The sequence below is a fragment of the Tiliqua scincoides genome, chromosome 2 (genome assembly GCF_035046505.1).
Source record: "Tiliqua scincoides isolate rTilSci1 chromosome 2, rTilSci1.hap2, whole genome shotgun sequence".
Classification (NCBI taxonomy): Eukaryota; Metazoa; Chordata; class Lepidosauria; order Squamata; family Scincidae; genus Tiliqua; species Tiliqua scincoides.
Window position 1 is genome coordinate 120318810 of NC_089822.1, and position 20494 is coordinate 120339303.

Genomic DNA, 20494 nt, shown 5'->3' on the forward strand with positions numbered 1-20494 from the left:
ATCTGCAATTTGTTGGTCAAAAAGTACTCTGTGGCGCGCCTGAGCAGACGCTGGATGTGTGAAGGGAGAAGCCGGGGTGGAGGTGGTTCCTAGCCATCAAAGAGAAACTCATGGCTCCAGCAAGGCCATTGAATGATCAGCAGCAGTGGGACTGCTTCTGAGTAGAGCTGCAGAGGATTGGGTCATAATAGTAAGCTTCCCAGCTGCTGCACGTGACCCCCCTCCTTCTTACCACTTCTGTCCCTGCTCTCACGCAGTTTGTCCCACCCCCTCCCACCTTTCTGAGGTCAGGCACCTCCCAGTCCCTGCTCCTCCATGCCCTGGTGTGCCTAGTGCCCCTTCTGAAGGTATGATGTGAAGGGGGGGGGATGACCCATCACTTGGGTTTGTCAGGAACTGATCAGCACTTTCTGCACTTCTTTTACAGATATGGGAGATATCAGGGGAGTGTTAAATGGGAAACCTCACACACGCACGCACGCGTGTGCACACTCACACCACCAGGAGCTCCGTTTTTTATGCTGAATCACATCTCACGAGCCGTGGGGACTCGTACAGAGCATTTTTGGGACTATTTCTCGAGTCCCAGGTACAATTCAGTGCACCATTACTTACGAATACCACCCATGGAAAGCAATGGGCCTACTTCTGAGTAAATCAGGTTGCAATTATGTGCTGCACTTATTCATGCTCATTCCTTGTTATTTGTCACTCTGCTATGAACTGAATTGCACACTCCCAGTTACGTGTTATAAGTTATAGGGTATACGTTTGTTAACACACCAGGCACCTTAAAGGATTTGATTAATGGTTCTACTGGTATGTTGTTTACAGTGTACTTACTCTGGTAGTGTTTACAAAAAGGTTGTGAAGGTCAGAACTTAAGTAGTTAATGAATAAAAGTGTATCTTATGATCTTTTAATATATTTTTAATAAATTAGAGACTGTACAGTTCTTATGAAACAATTATTTATAGGTTATTTTTCAGGATCTGGCCGTGGGTAAAATCAGACACCCCCCCTTAGTTTTAACCTCCCCCTTCCCCAATTTATCCAACGGTCACAGAAAATTCCACGATTTTGGGTCAAAACCTGCCCTCGACTTCTCTGTGAGATCGACTTATGCTCGGGAATCTGCAGTAGTTTGCTTTCCCAAGCTCAGCTTTGTGAGCTTAATAATAAGACTAAACACCTAGGGAAAAATCTTATATTCTTGCATTTTGGACCCCTCAATAGCTGAATTCCCAGTTTGGTAAAAATTACTAAACATAATGGCTCCTGTTCATTTTGTCCAATCTGAAGCCTTCTTTATACCAGATGACTTTCCAACCTGGACATCGCTCCTGCGTAAGAAACCACAAGCATTGCTCATGTGATGAATGTATGTGGTTTTATGCTGACATGTGTGCAGGAGATGGAGGGGAAGCCATGACTGGCAGCAGCATTCCGCCACATGTAGCAAAATAGATGCAGGACTTTCAGGAACAACGCGGTTTTCACCATAAGAGCAACATCTTTACAGGAAAGTTCATCTTTCTCCACGTGACCAGGGAAACCAGATGAATGAAGCGAGAATCTTCACCACAAACTCTTGTAGCATGATGGTTGCCAGTAATTATCCACTAGGCATTATAAGTAGGGAACACCATTCTTTATTCTTATACTTTCCTTCCAAAGAGTTTCCAGAATGCCCCCTTCACATCTCGGTTCCTCAAGCTGTAGATCAGAGGGTTCAGCATGGGAGTTAGAGCCCCGTATGCTACAGATATTACCTTTTCCTTGTCAGAAACAGACTTTTCTTGGGGCTTCAAGTACATGATCATGATTGTGCCATAAAAGATACTCACCACAGCAAGGTGAGAGCTACAGGTGGAGAACGCTTTCTTGCGTCCCTGCCTTGAATTGATACGCAGCACAGCCAGACCTATGCGCCCATACGTGACAACAATGAAACCAAAGGGTGGTATTAGGATAAAGAGGCTGAAAACATGCATGAAAATCTCATTAATATGTGTGTCAGAGCAGGCAAGCTTGAGGAAAGACTCCAGCTCACATACAAAGTGGTTGATGATGCGTTGGCCACAGAAGTCAGTGGGCTGCAACACCACTGTGATCAGAGTATTCAGGAGGGCAATGGCCACGGATGCAGCCACCAGCCATATGCAAAATCTCGAACTCATGATCTGCATGTAATGTAGAGGTTGGCATATGGCTGCAAAACGGTCGTATGCCATGACAGCAAGGAGAATGCATTCGGTTGAAATGAGTAATAGACCAATGTACATCTGGGCCAAGCATCTGGACAAGGAGATTGTGGGTCTGGGGATAAAGCAGTTGGCCAACACCTCAGGAATTGCATTGCTGGTGAGGATGAGGTCTATTGAAGAGAGGACACAGAGGAAGAAATACATGGGGGTATGAAGCCGTGGGTCAGTGATACTCAGCAGGATGAGGAGCCCATTGCCAAGAAAGCTGATGAGGTAAGCCACCAAGAGTAACCCAAAGAACACAGCCTGAGCTCTTGGGTGTTGCGATAACCCAATCAAGATGAACTCTGTCACCCTTGTCCTATTTGAAGCTCCCATTGCGTTCTCTGCTGGGTCTCTTCTGCAAGGAAAAATAGAATTGTTTAGACGTGGCACTGAAAAAGGCTTCAAACTGCTGCTGATGCCTAAATAGTTGAAATGTTTTAATTCTGTCCACCATCCATCACAAAATGAAGCATGTTGAAGTGGAATGGATGCTATAGAAGGGACCGTTATGCACATTATTCTGGCTGAAATCAATCACATTTATGGCCCAATTCTAAAAAGGTTCTGCACAGACAGAATGTCCATTCAGTTACAAAGATGCTGTAAGCCTTCCCCCTGATGCCAGCAGTTGTCAGGAGGCCCGCTGGAGCAAGTAAGTCCAGCACAGAGGCGGAAGGAGGGCAGAAAGGATATTGAATGGGATGGGGGATGGTGGAACAGAGTGGCAAAGGGGGTGCGGTGTGGGCAGATTGGAGCCAGAAGGGGAACAGAACTGGCAGCGCTAGTGTGCTCTACATCCAAAACCCATTCTTGGGCCTGATCTGTCTACACAGATCAACGTGGACTTGCAGCAGTGATATCGCTGGCACAGGTCTCAGTTGATCCCTTGTGGCTGATGGAGCTTCTGCTGGGACAAGCAGACTAATGTCCCCTTACCCCAAAGAAATCTCCAGCCAAAAATGCCCTGCAACATCACCGCACAGGGATTTATGTTGGATTGGGTTGCTAGACTACAATCCTATACACTCTTACCTGAGAGTAAACCCTACCAAATCCAATGGAGGATAATTCTGAGTAGACACAAACTATTTCTGAGCTAGATATTGGATTCATTGAAATCAATAAGCTCAAGCGTGCCTAGTTGTAAATAAATGGCTATGATCCCTTTTATTAATCTGCCTACTCAAGTCATATTCAAATTATGCAATGGCACCCTAGACCGCCAGTGCTTTAAATAAGAACATAAGAACAGCCCCAATGGATCAGGGCATAGGCCCATCTAGTCCAGCTTCCTGTATCACAGCGGCCCACCAAATCCCCCAGGGAGCACACCAGATAACAAGAGACCTGCATCCTGGTGCCCTCCCTTGCATCTGACATAGCCCATTTCTAAAATCAGGAGGTTGCGCATACACATCATGGCTTGTACCCTGTAATGGATTTTTCCTTCAGAAACTTGTCAAATCCCCTTTTAAAGGCGCCCAGGCTAGACGCCATCACCACATCCTGTGGCAAGGAGTTCCACAGACCGACCACACGCTGAGTAAAGAAATATTTTCTTTTGTCTGTTCTAACTCTCCCAATACTCAATTTTAGTGGATGTCCCCTGGTTCTGGTGTTATGTGAGAGTGTAAAGAGCATCTCCCTATCCACTCTGTCCATCCCCTGCATAATTTTGTATGTCTCAATCATGTCCCCCCCTCAGGCGTCTCTTTTCTAGGCTGAAGAGGCCCAAATGCCATAGCCTTTCTTCATAAGGAAGGTGCCCCAGCCCCGTAATCATCTTAGTCACTCTCTTTTGCACCTTTTCCTTTTCCACTATGTCTTTTTTGAGATGTGGCGACCAGAACTGGACACAATACTCCAGGTGTGGCCTTACCATCGATTTGTACAACAGCATTATAATATTAGCTGTTTTGTTCTCAATACCCTTCCTAATGATCCCAAGCATAGAATTGGCCTTCTCCACTGCTGCCGCACATTGGGTCAACACTTTCATCGACCTATCCACCACCACCCCAAGATCTATCTCCTGATCTGTCACAGACAGCTCAGAACCCATCAGCCTATATCTAAAGTTTTAATTTTGTGCCCCAATGTGCATGACTTTACACTTACTGACATTGAAGCGCATCTGCCATTTTGCTGCCCATTCTGCCAGTCTGGAGAGATCCTTCTGGAGCTCCTCACAATCACTTCTGGTCTTCACCACTCAGAAAAGTTTGGTGTCGTCTGCAAACTTTGCAACCTCACTGCTCAACCCTGTCTCCAGGTCATTTATGAAGAGGTTGAAAAGCACCGGTCCCAGGACAGATCCTTGGGGCACACCGCTTTTCACCTCTCTCCATTGTGAAAATTGCCCATTGACACCCACTCTCTGTTTCCTGGCCTCCAACCAGTTCTCAATCCATGAGAGGACCTGTCCTCTAATTCCCTGACTGTTGAGTTTTTTCAGGAGCCTTTGGTGAGGGACCGTGTCAAACGCCTTCTGAAAGTCCAGATATATAATGTCCACGGGTTCTCCCACATCCACATGCCTGTTGACCTTTTCAAAGAATTCTATAAGGTTCGTGAGGCAAGACTTACCCTTACAGAAGCCATGCTGATTCTCCTTCAGCAAGGCCTGTTCATCTATGTGTTTTGAGATTCTATCTTTGATGAGGCATTCCACCATCTTACCCGGTATAGATGTTAGGCTGACCGACCTTTCTCCTAAAGGAAACTAGAACCCAGATTTAATCAAAAGGCTTTTAACCCCCCTTCATGGGTACACACTCAGCAAATCTCTGGGTGGGGGGAGCTAGGCACACCCCCTGACACTGACACATTCTGCTGGCCACATTGCCTGGAGATCAGGCACTTGCCATTAATCAGTAAGGAATTGGACTGAACATATACGGGGTTCTTCCATGTCATTTAGAACCCTGTCCATGAAGGTTTCCAAGTCATGTGGAGGAACCCTCTCTGCTTGTTCCATTTCTGCCTTTGGCCAGTTTCAAATGTGCAACTGCAGTGGGATGTGGCCAGCGGGGTGGGTCCGGAGCAGGGCAGATATCCCTCTCTGCATCCAGCAGAGGGGAGCAGCTTATATCCAGCAGACACAACAAGCCTGCTGCCCTCTCCCAGTTGCTGAATGTGAAGTGGGGATATCTGAAGCAGGCTCAAGACGCAAAAAGAATGAGAGGGAGTGAAATTTGTGCTACTCTTGCAGATATGATTCTGTTCTTGTTTTCCTATCACTTCTCAGATATTTTATTTGGGCAGGTGTCTCCAAATTCTTGTGAAAATTTCAGTGTAGGTGTAGTGATTAGAGCAGAAGCACTGGGCTTTGAAATGCTTTAGCATATGTGGCAACAGCAGGCACGCCTGCTTCTGCGCAGAGCAAACACTGCTGGCCTTGGTCATAGGCTGTGTGTCTGAGCCCAGTGCTGTAAACAACAGGATGAGATAGGAAGCGCTCAGACTTCAAGAATGTGTTGTCAAGGTGTCCTTATCTGTAAACCTTAGTAACCTCTGTAGTAGGCAGAGAGGGTAGAGTGAATAAAAGCAAGAGGCAGGCTCAGTAAAGGCGGCTTCCCTGCTTGCACTATATCTTTGAAACCTGCCTGCCGTCTCTTCATTGCCTCTCTGACTTTTCACTGTGTCTGCTCCTGCACTCCATCAAGCAACCTGGCCTAGAGTCAAGTTTGCTTCCCAAAGTCATTGCTACATGTAGGTGAAATTTAGCTGCACTTCTAACTCTTTCCATGGATGAGCAGCCATCTCTCTTGCTCCATCAGGTTCCTAGTCAGGGTACTAATTCTAACTTCTATCCACTTCTTTCCTGGGATAAGTCCGAAGAAACAGAATGGTTCTTACTTTTGAGTAGTCATGCATAGGATTGTGGTATTAGTTTCCACCTGTACAATCTCAGCTACTTGCCTATTATTTGTTGGGGGGACAGGGAAGAGGAGAATTCCCTATCCAATAACTTGGATACTAAAGAACTGTTATTATCAGAGTTGTGTTTTCTTTACTCATTAGCCGAAAATTAGTATTGACCAAATTACCACTAACTGTGGCATACTTTATTCAGTTTAAAATTGAAGCTTCCTTTCATTCTTACAGGTCCAAAGGTTCCACTGTTAGTGAGTAGTGCCCAGATATTATTATTTATGTCACTGAGGACGCAATCCTAACCGGCAGTTATGCCGGTATGGGTGGCCCTGGAGGGTCACAAATGTGCCGTAAAGCACGTTTGCAGCTCCTTAGGTGGGAGCTGTGTCGCAGCATTCAGATGCGCCAAAGCGCGGACGGAGGCAGAAGCCTCCACCACGGCTCCCGCACCACTGCTTGTGTCTGCGTGGGCGTGCCGACATAAGCGGCAAAGGTAGGCGGGGGGGCATGGAGAGGGGGCGGGAGGGGGCATTACTGGACAAGGGGAGGGCGGGGAGGACGGGCCCGGAGGCAGGCACACGGGGACCCGGGGCCGGGACCCGGGGCCGTGGCTGCGACGCGGTGGTTATGCTGGATCCCAACCCCAGTCCCTGAGGCGAGCGGAGCAGCTTGAAGCTGCTCTGCTCTCCTCAAACTTGTGCCACCTCCAGAGGTGGCGCAAGTCTGAGGAGACCCATAGAGGCGCATAGCCCTGACCCACGGGTAAGGGGAAGAGCTTCCCCTTGCCCTTGGCTGAGCCGCTGCACGCTGCATTCCCACATTGAATGCAGCGCAAGCCTCCTGGCTTGCCTGCTCCACCGTGGGTTAGGATTGCGCCCTGTGTTACTAGATGATGCACGTTTGCACCTCCTTAGGCGGTGTATGTCAATTGCTGGGCATATTTGTTTTTCCGATTGTAAATAGCACACTTGTAGGACTCTGATCTGGATCGCGGCCCTTGTGGAGATAGAGAGGCATTTGCCCTACCCCACACCACAATCCTGACCTGAATCAGGGGTCTGCATGCATGCATTCTATGGCACTTGAACATTTTTTTCCATGAAACCCAATGGAAATAGATAGAAAAAGAGGCAACGTTAAGGCCATGAAGGACGAAGAGGGACAGCAGGGGTGCTTTAAGCTTACAGATGCCTTTCATTATCGGTTGCATTGATTTCTCTTTCCACTTTCTCAGTCCTCTCAGTTCACTACTATCAATGCTCCTCTAGTCATCATTTTGTGCCTCAGCTGCGAGATTCTCTTTGCATTTCACTAAGTCTAAATGTATTTCTTAATGCAACAGAAAGGGACTTGAGTTCTACAAAAGCTTCAGAATAACTGGAGGCCCAATCCTATCCAACTTTCCAGTGCTTATGCAGTCATGCCAACAGCATGTGCGCTGCATCCTGCAGGGGGTGGTCAGTCACAGGGGCTTTCTCAAGGTCAGGGAAGGTTTGTTCCTTTACCTTGAGGCTGCATTGTGGTTGCATTGGCACTGGAAAGTTGCAGAAGTTTGAGCCCTGGTTCCATTAAAAGAAATACACAAGAATAAAATGCAGTCCTAAAGCTGGTTTTGACATACACCCATTCTACAGCTAAAGTACTTTTACTTACCCAGTGTCAATTCATACAGTGATGCCTTGAGAGAAGACTGAGATATGTCGTAATTGGAACTCTTTCTCCAAGTACCTTTCAAGATCCAGGTCAAGCAGTAAGAGCTCTTCTTGCCAAGAAGCTTGCACATGTGTTCAAGGTCAGAGAAAATTAGTTACCTTCAGGAACAGCTCATCTCTGCCTTGGTTCCAAAAGTGTGCTTTGGGGCTTTGCTAAGATCAATGCTCACACTGTTTCCACCTGATGATCTGTGAGCTGTGAGGGGTATTCAAGATTCCTTGTCCACTCTAGGAGGAAAAACAACATACAATGGGAAAAATGGTGGGAAGTTAATGGTCTTTTTCAAAGATATTCTGCAGCTGTTGATTAATTTTCATCACTTATATTTAGATGTAGGTTTCAGCGTTTCACTGAAGACGGCCCTATCTATTCCTGGGGAAAGAAGGTAATGATTTAGGACACACCAGATCCCTAGTGGTTAACATGCTATGGGTCCTCTGGAGTATGACAGGTAGGCCCAGGGGTGATTTCAAAGACTGATCTTTAATTGAACTCCAAGGATATCACATTAGCACTTTAAAGAATCGATTATTCCTAAAAGTATATGACCAGTACAGGGAAGGGGAAAATAGCATTCAGACTCCAAGCCTTAATGATCTCCATAAACATCTCCTTTGTAACTTGTATAATAACACTTATCTCCATTTTCTCTCTTTCCTGTGTTATGGTCCACTGTACTTGCTGAGATCGAGCAGTTGGGGCCTACTTGTGGACATAGGCTGGTCCTTATGAAGGTGTAAGAACATAAGACAAAGTTCCCATGAATTTCTGATCTAAACCTTTCTGATCTCTGGGACAACCAGGGCTGGAAAATCACACATTCCCCACCCAGAGAAACAAAGAGCTCCAAACGTAAGCACTCTGGTTGCTCTATCAGACAATGGGCGCAATCCCAGCCTGAACTGGAACAGGTATCCAGCGCAGGACAGGGGCCATAAGCAGCTGAGCCAGAGGCAAGTGGAAACACTTCCCCTTACTTCCAGATAAGGGCCGCTGGCACCTATGGATCTCCTCGGACTTGTGCCACCTCTTGAGAATGGGGGTTGAGATCTGGCATAACTACAGGATCCCAGCCCCGCCTCCTGCTCCCCGTCTGCCCTCCCTTCCTCCACCCAGCAATGCGTCCCTCCCACCTTCTCCACACCCCCGCCTACCTCAGAGCGTTGCGTCAGTGCAGCCATGCCAATGCAAGGCGCTCTGAGCGCTGGCCCGGCTTCCTTCCATGGAGGCGCAAACATGCCTTAAAGCACGTTTGCTACCCTTCTGTGCCAGTTCAAGTGACTTGCACTGGCCCTAGTCAAGGGCTGGATTGCACCCAATGAAGCACTGGACGCTCATAGATTAGGAAAGCCCCCAAAATTTATCAAGGAACTAAACCCTGAAATCAAAACCTGAAAGGCAGAATTAAGTAATTCTGAAGGGGAAAAAATCTGCAGTTAGCATAGCTCACATGCAGGTATGCCTTACTTTGTGTTGGACTGTAAGCAGTGGTGGGATTCAACTGGTTCGCCCCGGTTCTATGGAACCCCTACTTAATCAAGGTCTTGGTTCTGAGAACCGTTTGCTGGTGGGGAGCACACACCTGCGACTGTGTCTGACGCCTCCTGCGACTGTGCTGAGAATGTAGGAGAGGGCGCGATCCCTGACGAGGGCAAGAGGAGCAGTTCAGCTGCCCGCCCCGCGCCTCTCCTCCCCAGCAGAGAGAGCCAGCTCAGCTCTCCCGGTGGGTTGGGGGGTGCGGGTGGGACGAAGAGGAGGGCGCTGGAGCTGCTCCCACCCAAAGAGCCCCCGCCGCCTCCGAGGGCGAGCCCCCCCCGCCCCGCGACCCCTCCCGCTCAAGCCTGCCTGCCTGACCCTTGTGGAGCCCTGACCCCCCAAGCAGCCCTGACCCCCTTCCCACGTGCAGCCCTGACCCACAAGCAGCCCTGACCCTCTTCCCACAAGCAGCCCTTAGCATCTCATGCTCTTCTCTGAGGCTTCGATCTTATCCACACTTTCCTGAGAGTAAGCCCCATTGAACACAATGGAACTTACCTCTGGGTAGGCAGTGAGCACAATCCTAACCAGGACTACTCAGAAGTAACTCCTATTTTGTTCAATGGGGCTTACTCCCAGGAAAGTGTGGATAGGATCGCAGCCTCAGTGACCAAGATGAGATGCTTCCTTCTTCGCCTTCTGCTTGACAGTGGCTGCAATCCTAACCACACTTTTTGCATGTGCTTTTATCCAAAATCTGTGCATTTGCATCTGAGCAATCTGCTCAGTTGTTTTGGAGAATTTCAGCTTAACTCATCTTGACAAAACTGTGTGTTGTAAGAATTACATGTTCCTTTTTACAGTCAGAAATTCTTATATAGGTAGATTACAGAGATGATTCAGACATGCTGCCCATTCTATCCCTATCCAGGAAGGAATCTGTCCCATTGAATTATACACACAAGTCTTTGGAATACAGCCCTATTGAACTCAGTGAATCTTACTTCTGAATCAACTTGCATGTGAATGTTCAAGACAGAATTTAGGGGCTGCTTTGAAAATCATGTTGTGGCTCAGTTCACCAGAATTTTGAATTAAAACGGCAATATAGAAAGATCTCATGCAGATAAACAAGAAGATTCCAAGATGTTAGATGGGTCCAAAACTAAGGAAAAATAAGTGAAAATGGTGAAAACGCAACGATTTTCCTTCTTCTTACATGCAGCCCATTGATTCTACAGTTTTTCTCTCTTCCCTAAATAGTATTTATCAATCTCCAGCTATCATAGGTAATCTATCCCAAGCTTATTTGTTCAACTCTGCTTTCCAACTTATTGCATACATTCATAGCCCAATCATTTCCTGCGCTGGAACAGGCAGGCTGGCTGGCCTCCACTGAATACAGCGCAGGGTTGAGGCTGGCCACGAAGTGATTCCCCTTACCCCGGGCAACGGAGCAGTGGCCCAGATGGAGGTTTCTACAAGGTAGGGCAATGTTTGTTCCCTTACCTTGGAGTTGCATTGCCCTTATGTCAGTGCTGGAAAGTGGGTTAGGATTGCAGCCTATGTGTGATTGTTAGTATATTACTGGTCTTTTGTTTATTTACTTTTTCCTCTTGTACTGCATTTATTTGATTCCCCCTCCATATTGTAAATAATCCCTAAATATGCTGTGTACTGTGCATTGAACCCTTTGGCTTCTTTCCTTTTCTTCTCTAAAATACCAGTTTCCCCTAAGTGTACAGCTGAGTAGGTGTAGTAACAATGGTTACAGTCCAACACAAAGTAAGGCATACATAACCTGCATGTCAGCTATGCTAACTGCAGATTTTTCCCCCTTCAGAATTACTTAATTCTGCCTTTCAGGTTTTGATTTCAGGGTTTGGTTCCTTGATAAATTTTGGGGGATTTCCTAATCTATGAGCTTCCAGTGCTTCATTGGGTGCAATCCAGCCCTTGACTTGGGCCGCACAGGAGGGTAGCAAACGTGCTGTAAGGCATGTTTGCGCCTCCTCGGAGGAAGCTGGGCCAGCGCTCAGAGCGCCTTGCTGTGCTGACGCAATGCTCTGCAGTAGGCAGGGGGTGCAGAGGAGGTGGGAGGGAGGCATTGCTGGGTGGAGGGAGGGAGGGCAGGTGGGGAGCAGGAGGCAGAGCTGGGATCCTGCAGTTATGCCAGATCCCAACCCCCGTTCCCAGGGAGAATGGAGTGGCTCCAAGTCGCTCTCCTCTCCTTGAATTTGTGCCACCTCAAGAGGTGGCACAAGTCCGAGGAGATCCATAGGTGCCAGCGGCCCTTATCTGGAGGTAAGGGAAAATGTTTTCACTTGCCTCTGGCTCAGCTGCTTATGGCCCCTGTCCTGCGCTGGATACCTGTTCCAGTTCAGGCTGGGATTGCGCCCATTGTCTGATAGAGCAACCAGAGTGCTTACGTTTGGAGCTCTTTGTTTCTCTGGGTGGGGAATGTGTGATTTTCCAGCCCTGGTTGTCCCAAAGAAATCAGAAAGGTTTAGGTCAAATCAGAAATTCATAGGAATTTTGTCTTGTTATGTTCTTACACCATAAGGACCAGCCTATGTCCACAAGTAGGCCCCAACTGCTCAATCCCAGCAGGTACAATGGACCATAGCACAGGAAAGAGAGAAAATGGAGATAAGTGTTATTATACAAGTTACAAAGGAGATGTTTATGGAGATCATTAAGGCTTGGAGTCTGAATGCTATTTTCCTCTTCCCTGTACTGGTCATATACTTTTAGGAATAATCGATTCTTTAAAGTGCTAATGTGATATCCTTGGAGTTCAATTAAAGACCAGTCTTGGAATCACCCCTGGGCCTACCTGTCATACTCCAGAGGACCCATAGCATGTTAACCACTAGGGATCCAGTGCGTCCTAAATCATTACCTTCTTTCCCCAGGAATAGATAGGGCCGTCTTCAGTGAAACGCTGAAACCTAAAAATAAATATAAGCGATGAAAATAAACAGCTGCAGAATATCTTTGAAAAAGACCATTAACGTCCCACCATTTCTTCCATTGTATGATGTTTTTCCTCCTAGAGTGGACAAGGAATCTTGAATACCCCTCACAGCTCACAGCTCATCAGGTGGAAACAGTGTGAGCATTGATCTTAGCAAAGCCCCAAAGCACACTTTTGGAACTAAGGCAGAGATGAGCTGTTCCTGAAGGTAATTGAATTTCTCTGACCTTGAACACATGTGCAAGCTTGTTGGCAAGAAGAGCTCTTACTGCTTGACCTGGCTCTTGAAAGGTACTTGGAGTAAAGAGTTCCGATTACGACATATCTCAGTCTTCTCTCAAGGCATCACTGTATGAATTGACACTGGGTAAGTAAAAGTACTTTAGCTGTAGAATGGATGTATGTCAAAACCAGCTTTAGGACTGCATTTTCATTCTTGTGTATTTCTTTTAATGGAACCAGGGCCCAAACTTCTGCAACTTTCCCGTGCCAATGCAACCACAATGCAGCCTCAAGGTAAAGGAACAAACATTCCCTGACCTTGAGAAAGCCCCCGTGACTGACCACTCACTGCAGGATGCAGCACACACGCTGTTGGCATGACCGCATAAGCACTGGAAAGTTGGATAGGATGGGGCCTCCAGTTATTCTGAAGCTTTTGTAGAACTCAAGTCCCTTCCTGTTGCATTAAGTAATACATTTAGACTTAGTGAAATGCAAAGAGAATCTTGCAGCTGAGGCACAAAATGATGACTGGAGGAGCACTGATAGCACTGAACTGAGAGGACTGAGAATGTAGAAAGAGAAATAATGTTGAAGTGCCATAGAATGCATGCATGCAGACCCCTGATTCAGGTCAGGATTGTGGTGTGGGGTAGGACAAATGCCTCTCTATCCCCACAATGGTCCCGATCCAGATCAGGGTCCTACAAGTGTGCTGTTTACAATTGGAAAAACAAATATGCCCAGCAATTGACATGCATATCATCATCTAGTAACATAGGGCGCAATCCTAACCCGCGCTGGAGCAGGCAAGCCAGGAGGCTTGTGCTGTATCCAATACAGGATTGCAGCATGCAGCGGCTCAGCCACGGGCAAGGGGAAGCTCTTCCCCTTACCCGTGGGTAAGGGTTGCGTGCCTCTATAGGTCTCCTTTGACTTGTGCCGCCACCAGATGTGGCACAAGTGAGAGGAGAGCGGAAGCCGCTCCGCTCGCCCCGAGGACAGGGGTTGGGATCCAGCAGAACCGCTGGGTCGCAGCCCCACCCCCGGCTCCCCGCGCGTCCACCTCCGGGCCCTCCCGCCGCCCTCCCCCTGCTCAGTCATGGGTTCAGGGTCAGGGTTCCAAATGACATGGTCAGGGTCAGTCATGGGCTCAGTCATGGGTTCATGGTCAGGGTTCCAAATGACATGGAAGAACCCCCTGTATGTTCAGACCCATCCCTTACTGGTAAATGGCAAGTGCCTGGTCTCCAGGCAATGTGGCCAGCAGAATGTGTCAGGGTCAGGAGGTGTGACTAGCTCCCCCCACCCAGAGATTTGCTGAGTGTGTACCCATGAAGGGGGCATGTCTTTTGGTTTTGTTAAAAGCCTTTTGATTAAATCTGGGTTCTAGTTTCCTTTAGGAGAAAGCACTGGAGGCCTAGGGTGCCCTTGCATAATTTGAATATGACTTGAGTAGGCAGATTCATAAAAGGGATCATAGCTGTAGCAGTATAGCACGCAGAGGCACTGGGCTTTAGAGCTTCCAGGCAAGACATGGCAACTTTGGGCGTGGGCACACCCCCCTTCCTCTCAGCCGAGGCAAACCTTGGTATGTTCTTTGTTCATGAAAAGCTGAGAGCATGAGGCCCAGTGCAAGGGAAAACACAGAGATGAGTTATGGCAGGGGTCGGCAACCGTAAACACTCGAAGAGCCGTTTGGACCCATTTTCCGGAGGAAAAAAAACCTCAGGAGCCACAAAACCCTTTTGACATCTAAAATGCTGCATATATAGTTTTTTTCACCTTTATGCTCTTATAGGTCCCATTTTAATAATGTAACCCCCTCTTGTAGCTTTTAGTTAGTTTTGTCATACATTCTTGTCCTGTGTTTTCAGACACCTGCTCCTCTATGGTGTTTTGCCTGATTCCAAGGCCATTCTCTGCCTGGAGAATTAGGCCCACTTTAAGCAAATTAGCTCCCCTTCTTCCCCCCAACAAATGACCCTGGTTCTGCCCTGCAGTCCTGCTGGACCCCACCTCCAGGGTAGCTCACCTGTTCAACCTGCAGAGGTCCTCTCTCCTGCCAGCAGCCTCCCACCACTACAGCAGACCCTGGATCCTCAGCAGGTCTTGGGCACAGCAGCCACACACCAAACTCCAGTGTCAGAGTATCCAAGTCAAAGTCAGGAAGCCAAGCCAAGCCAGTCCATCTCCTCTCCTACCTCCAACCTGCACTCCTACAACCCACACCCCCTTCCTCAGGTGCTCCTTATATCTCTGAGGACCCTATTGCCTTCAAGTGGCTGCAGCTGTGCAGCACAGTCTGCTGGATGCCCAGGCCTTACCCTTAAAGGGGCCACTGCTAACACCACATCTACCTCCTCACCAGATCTTCCAGGATTCCAATACATATGGTGGTTATGACATCTGCTTATCTTACATGGATACTAAAGAACTCCCCCCACCTTCCAGAGGCACCCTGCTGGAAGGAAAAAAGGACACAGAGAAGAAGCCAGAGCTGGGGGGGAAGGTGGGGGGCAACCACAGGCCAGCTTCTGCCCTGCCTGCCTGCCTGCCCTCCCTCCCTCACTCAGGCTGCAACCCTCTCCACACTATCCTGGGAGTAAGCCCCATTGGCTACAAGCAGACAAGCTGGTTGGAGCTCTCAGGCTGCAGTCCTCTCCACACTTTCCTGGGAGGAAGCCCCACTGACTACTTGTGAGTAGACCTGCATAAGAGGAGGCTGAGGCTGCAGCCCTCCACACCTTCCTGGGAGTAGCCCAGGGACTACATCAGGGCTTACTCTGGAACAGACCTTCCTGGGCTCCCACTCACCCGTCCTTGCGCTTGGCCTTGAGCAGGCTTCAAGGCTGCCATCCCAGGCACCCTTTCCTGGGAGTAAGCTTCATCCGATGTAATAGGGCTTACAACTGAGTAGACACGCATAGGAGCAGGCTCCATGGCTGCAATCCCAGGCACCCTTTCCTGGGAGCAAGCTTCATCCACTGTAATGGGGCTTACTACTGAGTAGACACACAGGATGTCTCCTCTGCTGTGGAGGAAAAGCCTCTCCTTGCACTGAGTGGGGACCTGCTCAGGGAAAGGTGGGCTGCAAGGGCTCGAAATGGCTGCGGAGGAGGGCGGCTCAGGATTGGCTGGTGGTCAGCCAGTGAAGGGCCCTGAGCCATTCCAACAGAAAAAGCCAGGAGCCTGCTGGATGCTGATTGGCTGAGCCTGCTGGAGAGTTGGGGAAGGGAAAAACAGGGAGCTTAAGCCTGCAGAGCAGGCAAAATTGAAAGGGGAAACCAATGCGGGGCAGGTGGGGGTGAAGGGAGAGGAGGGAAGCTGCCTGCACTCCCAACACAGGTGCCTCTCACACTCTTTGCCACTTGCACCTGGAGGAGCCACAGCAGACAGCTGAAAGAGCCACATGCGGCTCTAGAGCCGCAGGTTGCCGACCCCTGAGTTATGGGATAGATAAGTGCAGCGCTCAGTTGTTAGGAATGCGTTTTTGCCTGGGAAAGTGTTTTATCAGTGGCTAAAAGAAACCGGAGCCTTGTTGTGTATAGCTTTAAGAAAATGAAATAAAGGCTGAAGGGGGCTGGCTCGGTAGGCTCAGCGGATGCTCCCTGGACTCAACCTGAAACCCTGGCATCATTGCTTCACGTAGCCATTTATTTACAACTAGGCACGCTTGAGCTTATTGATTTCAATGAATCCAATATCTAGCTCAGAAATAGTTTGTGTGTCTACTCAGAATTATCCTCCATTGGATTCAGTAGGGTTTACTCTCAGGTAAGAGCGTAGAGGATTGTAGTCTAGCAACCCAATCCAACATAAATCCCTGTGCGGTGATGTTGCAGGGCATTGTTGGCTGCTGGAGGTCTCTTTGGGGTAAGGGGACATTGGTCTGCTTGTCCCAGCAGAAGCTCCATCAGCCACAAGGGACCAACTGAGACCTGTGCCGGTGATATCACTGGTGCAAGTCCACGTTGATCTATGTAGACAGATCAGGCCCAAGAATGGTTTTGGATGTAGAGCACACTAGCGCTGCCAGTCCTGTCCCCCTTCTGGGTCCAATCTGCCCACACCTCACCCCCTTTGCCACTCTGTTCCACCATCCCCCATCCCATTCAATACCCTTTCTGCCCTCCTTCTGCCTGTCCTGTTCCCCTTCTGGCTCCAATCTGCCCACACCTCACCCCCTTTGCCACTCTGTTCCACCATCCCCCATCCCATTCAACCCCTTTCTGCCCTCCTTCTGCCTGTCCTTTCCCCCTCCTGGGTCCAATCTGCTCACACCTCACCCCCTTTGCCACTCTGTTCCACCATCCCCCATCCCATTCAATACCCTTTCTGCCCTCCTTCTGCCTGTCCTGTTCCCCTTCTGGCTCCAATCTGCCCACACCTCACCCCCTTTGCCACTCTGTTCCACCATCCCCCATCCCATTCAACCCCCTTTCTGCCCTCCTTCTGCCTGTCCTTTCCCCCTCCTGGGTCCAATCTGCCCACACCTCACCCCCTTTGCCACTCTGTTCCACCATCCCTCATCCCATTCAATACCCTTTCTGCCCTCCTTCTGCCTGTCCTTTCCCCCTCCTGGGTCCAATCTGCTCACACCTCACCCTCTTTGCCACTCTGTTCCACCATCCCTCATCCCATTCAATACCCTTTCTGCCCTCCTTCTGCCTGTCCTTCCCCCTCCTGGGTCCAATCTGCTCACACCTCACCCCCTTTGCCACTCTGTTCCACCATCCCCCATCCCATTCAATACCCTTTCTGCCCTCCTTCTGCCTGTCCTGTTCCCCTTCTGGCTCCAATCTGCCCACACCTCACCCCCTTTGCCACTCTGTTCCACCATCCCCCATCCCATTCAACCCCCTTTCTGCCCTCCTTCTGCCTGTCCTTTCCCCCTCCTGGGTCCAATCTGCCCACACCTCACCCCCTTTGCCACTCTGTTCCACCATCCCTCATCCCATTCAATACCCTTTCTGCCCTCCTTCTGCCTGTCCTTTCCCCCTCCTGGGTCCAATCTGCTCACACCTCACCCCCTTTGCCACTCTGTTCCACCATCCCTCATCCCATTCAATACCCTTTCTGCCCTCCTTCCGCCTCTGTGCTGGACCTACTTGCTCCAGCGGGCCTCCTGACTTACTTGCTCCAGCGGGCCTCCTGACAACTGCTGGCACCAGGGGGAAGGCTTACAGCATCTTTGTAACTGAATGGACATTCTGCCTGTGCAGAACCTTCTTAGAATTGGGCCATACATGTGATTGATTTCAGCCAGAATAATGTGCATAATGGTCCCTTCTACAGCATCCATTGCACTTCAACATGCTTCATTTTGTGATGGATGGTGGACAGAATTAAAACATTTCAACTATTTAGGCATCAGCAGCACTTTGAAACCTTTTTCAGTGCCATGTCTGAATAGTTTGTTCTATTTTTCCTTGCAGAAGAGACCCAGCAGAGAACGTAATGGGAGCTTCAAATGAGACAATGGTGACTGAATTCATTTTAATTGGGTTATCGCAACACCCAAGAGCTCAGGCTGTGTTCTTTGGGTTACTCTTGGTGGCTTACCTCATCAGCTTTCTTGGCAATGGGCTCCTCATCCTGTTGAGTATCGCTGACCCACGGCTTCATACCCCCATGTATTTCTTCCTCTGTGTCCTCTCCTCGATAGACCTCATCCTCACCAGCAATACAATTCCTGAGGTGTTGGCCAACTGCTTTATTCCCAGACCCACAATCTCCTTGTCCAGATGCTTAGCCCAGATGTACATTGGTCTATTGCTCATTGTAGCCGAATGCATTCTCCTTGCTATCATGGCATATGACCGTTTTGCAGCCGTATGCCAACCTCTACATTACATGCAGATCATGAGTTGGAGATTATGCATTTCTCTAGTGATTGTATCTCTGTCTTTCTCCTTCCTGATAACCCTAATTAATGGGGTGTTGCAGCCCACTGACTTCTGTGGCCAACACATCATCAACCACTTTGGATGTGAGCTGCAGTCTTTCCTCAAGCTTGCCTGCTCTGACACGCATATTAGTGAGATTTTCATGCATGTTTCCAGTCTCTTTATCCTAATACCACCCTTTGGTTTCATTGTTGTCACATATGGGCGCATAGGTCTGGCTGTGCTGCGTATCAATTCAACACAGGGGCGCAAGAAAGCATTCTCCACCTGTAGCTCTCACCTCACGGTGGTGAGTATCTTTTATGGCACAATCATGATCATGTACTTGAAGCCCCAAGAAAAGTCTGTTTCTGACAAGGAAAAGGTCATATCTGTAGCATACGGGGCTCTGACTCCCATGCTGAACCCTCTGATCTACAGCTTGAGGAACAAAGATGTGAAGGGGGCATTCTGGAAACTGCTTGGAAGGAAATTGTCAGAGTAAAGAAGCATGCACTCCACTTACGTGGCACAGGGGCTCAACACTGGTAATATTTGATGGTGATCATCTGCTACATGAGGTAGTGGCAAAAGTTATGGCTTCTGTCCCCAGTGTGAGTTCACCTTAGTCAAGATTAACTTTCTTATCCAGAAATCCATTTGGTTTTGAAAATGGGATAGTCAGGAGTGACTGCTATATTAGCACCTACTTATATTTTTGAAAGGAATTGCTTGACTGTTCCTTGGAAAATGTTTGCCCTCTTGTGAGTATTTTTGCTTTAAATAAATAAAAAAAGACCAGCTCCGTAATGAGTCCACTTCTTAGTGTTTCTGGAATCTTTGCATTCATTGGTAAGAATGCAACAAAGGTAAGGCAGGTTTATTTCTTACTGAGTTACTAGATAGGTAGGACACTGACTGCAAATGTGTCCTGTTAGGCAGAGGCAGCAGTTTCCCAGTGGCGTCACTAGGGTTCGGGTTACCTGGTGCGGAATGCCAGCGTGTCACCCTCCATGCAGTGGGTGGGGCAACACCCCAAGTGCTGGGCGTGGTGATATACCATTGCCCCGCCCCCACTGGCTTTTTGGCTTTACCTTTTGATAGAACAAAGATTGAACACATTCTGCATGAAATTACGCATTGATTGATATGTAACATGATGGTGTTAGTCCTCCAAACTCTGATTTTAGTGATTTTGGTCACTAGTGGCTTCACACTCCCCCCAGGGTGTCCAACTTACTAACACCTTATTGCAGCAGTTCTCAAACTTTTAGCACTGGGACCCACTTTTTAGAATGATAATCTTTCCAAGACTCACCAGAAGTGATGTCATGGTGGAAGTGACATCATCAGGCAAATTAAAATAAATAAGAATAAATAATTAAAGTAAAACAAATAAATAAGCAGAAGCCAGCCCTGTTCCGCCAAGTGAATTTCCTCTGTACCCTGCCTGCAATAACACCCCCCTCCAAAATCAGTAAGGTTTTCAACCCCGCCCAGTGCCCAGTTCAATTTAAGAACTACTGTTTAAACCAGAACACTGTCAGGATCTACCTGGCTTTGCAAGTCTTAGAAAAGTTCACCTAAAGCCTCTGTTTTGATCCTTTTTAGTGGGGGGGGGGAGGCTGCCTTCTGGCGCAACCGTGAGGCTTAATTTCTCTTTCCATAGGGTTAAATACATTTGTCTGCTTGGAGGGAGGGACTTCCTTCTCAGGTGTTTTTGGGGGCTGCATTCATTGGATCAGAACCATTCTGGTATCATTGGATTCCTCTCAGCCTGCCCTTTCCGAAGGACTAAGGCAAGTTCACCTACTCATGAGTAAACGCGAAATATGGCTCAGTTTCACTTTCCATAGGACTCCATGCATTTTTTGTTCTCCAGTTTTTTGGCTATAACTTTTGGTAGAAAGGAGAGATTTCACTCTGGTTTTTTGCATTGCATTTTGCTCAAAGTTCCACATCCAACAGTATATACCATGATGGGGTTACTCCTAACCACCGTGATTTTAGCGTGTCACCACCCAAGTGTGTGTCACCCCCGTGCGTGTCACCCAGTGCAGCCCACACCCCCTGCACCCCCCAGTGACGCC

At 48.4% G+C, this 20494-nt stretch overlaps 2 protein-coding genes across 2 annotated transcripts; one reads left to right on the forward strand and one right to left on the reverse strand.

The window, feature by feature from the left end:
• Window positions 1-1520: 1520 nt before the first annotated feature.
• On the reverse strand, window positions 1521-15403 carry LOC136642211 (olfactory receptor 13H1-like). The gene is made up of 2 exons (XM_066618551.1): window positions 15334-15403; window positions 1521-2607 (listed from the first exon to the last, which is right to left on the reverse strand). Exon 2 carries the CDS (start codon window positions 2583-2585, stop codon window positions 1659-1661), a length of 927 nt encoding a protein of 308 aa, XP_066474648.1. The 5' UTR covers window positions 2586-2607; window positions 15334-15403; the 3' UTR covers window positions 1521-1658.
• A 2573-nt stretch (window positions 15404-17976) lies between these two features.
• LOC136638744 (olfactory receptor 13H1-like) lies at window positions 17977-18909 on the forward strand. Its single transcript, XM_066612774.1, has one exon. The coding sequence runs from the start codon at window positions 17977-17979 to the stop codon at window positions 18907-18909; it is 933 nt and encodes a 310-aa protein (XP_066468871.1).
• The last annotated feature ends 1585 nt before the right edge of the window (window positions 18910-20494 follow it).

Excerpts from the sequence above, each read along its gene's own strand:
- LOC136642211 (XM_066618551.1), bottom strand. The coding sequence starts at position 2,585 with ATGGGAGCTTCAAATAGGACAAGGGTGACAGAGTTCATCTTGATTGGG.
- LOC136638744 (XM_066612774.1), top strand. The coding sequence starts at position 17,977 with ATGGGAGCTTCAAATGAGACAATGGTGACTGAATTCATTTTAATTGGG.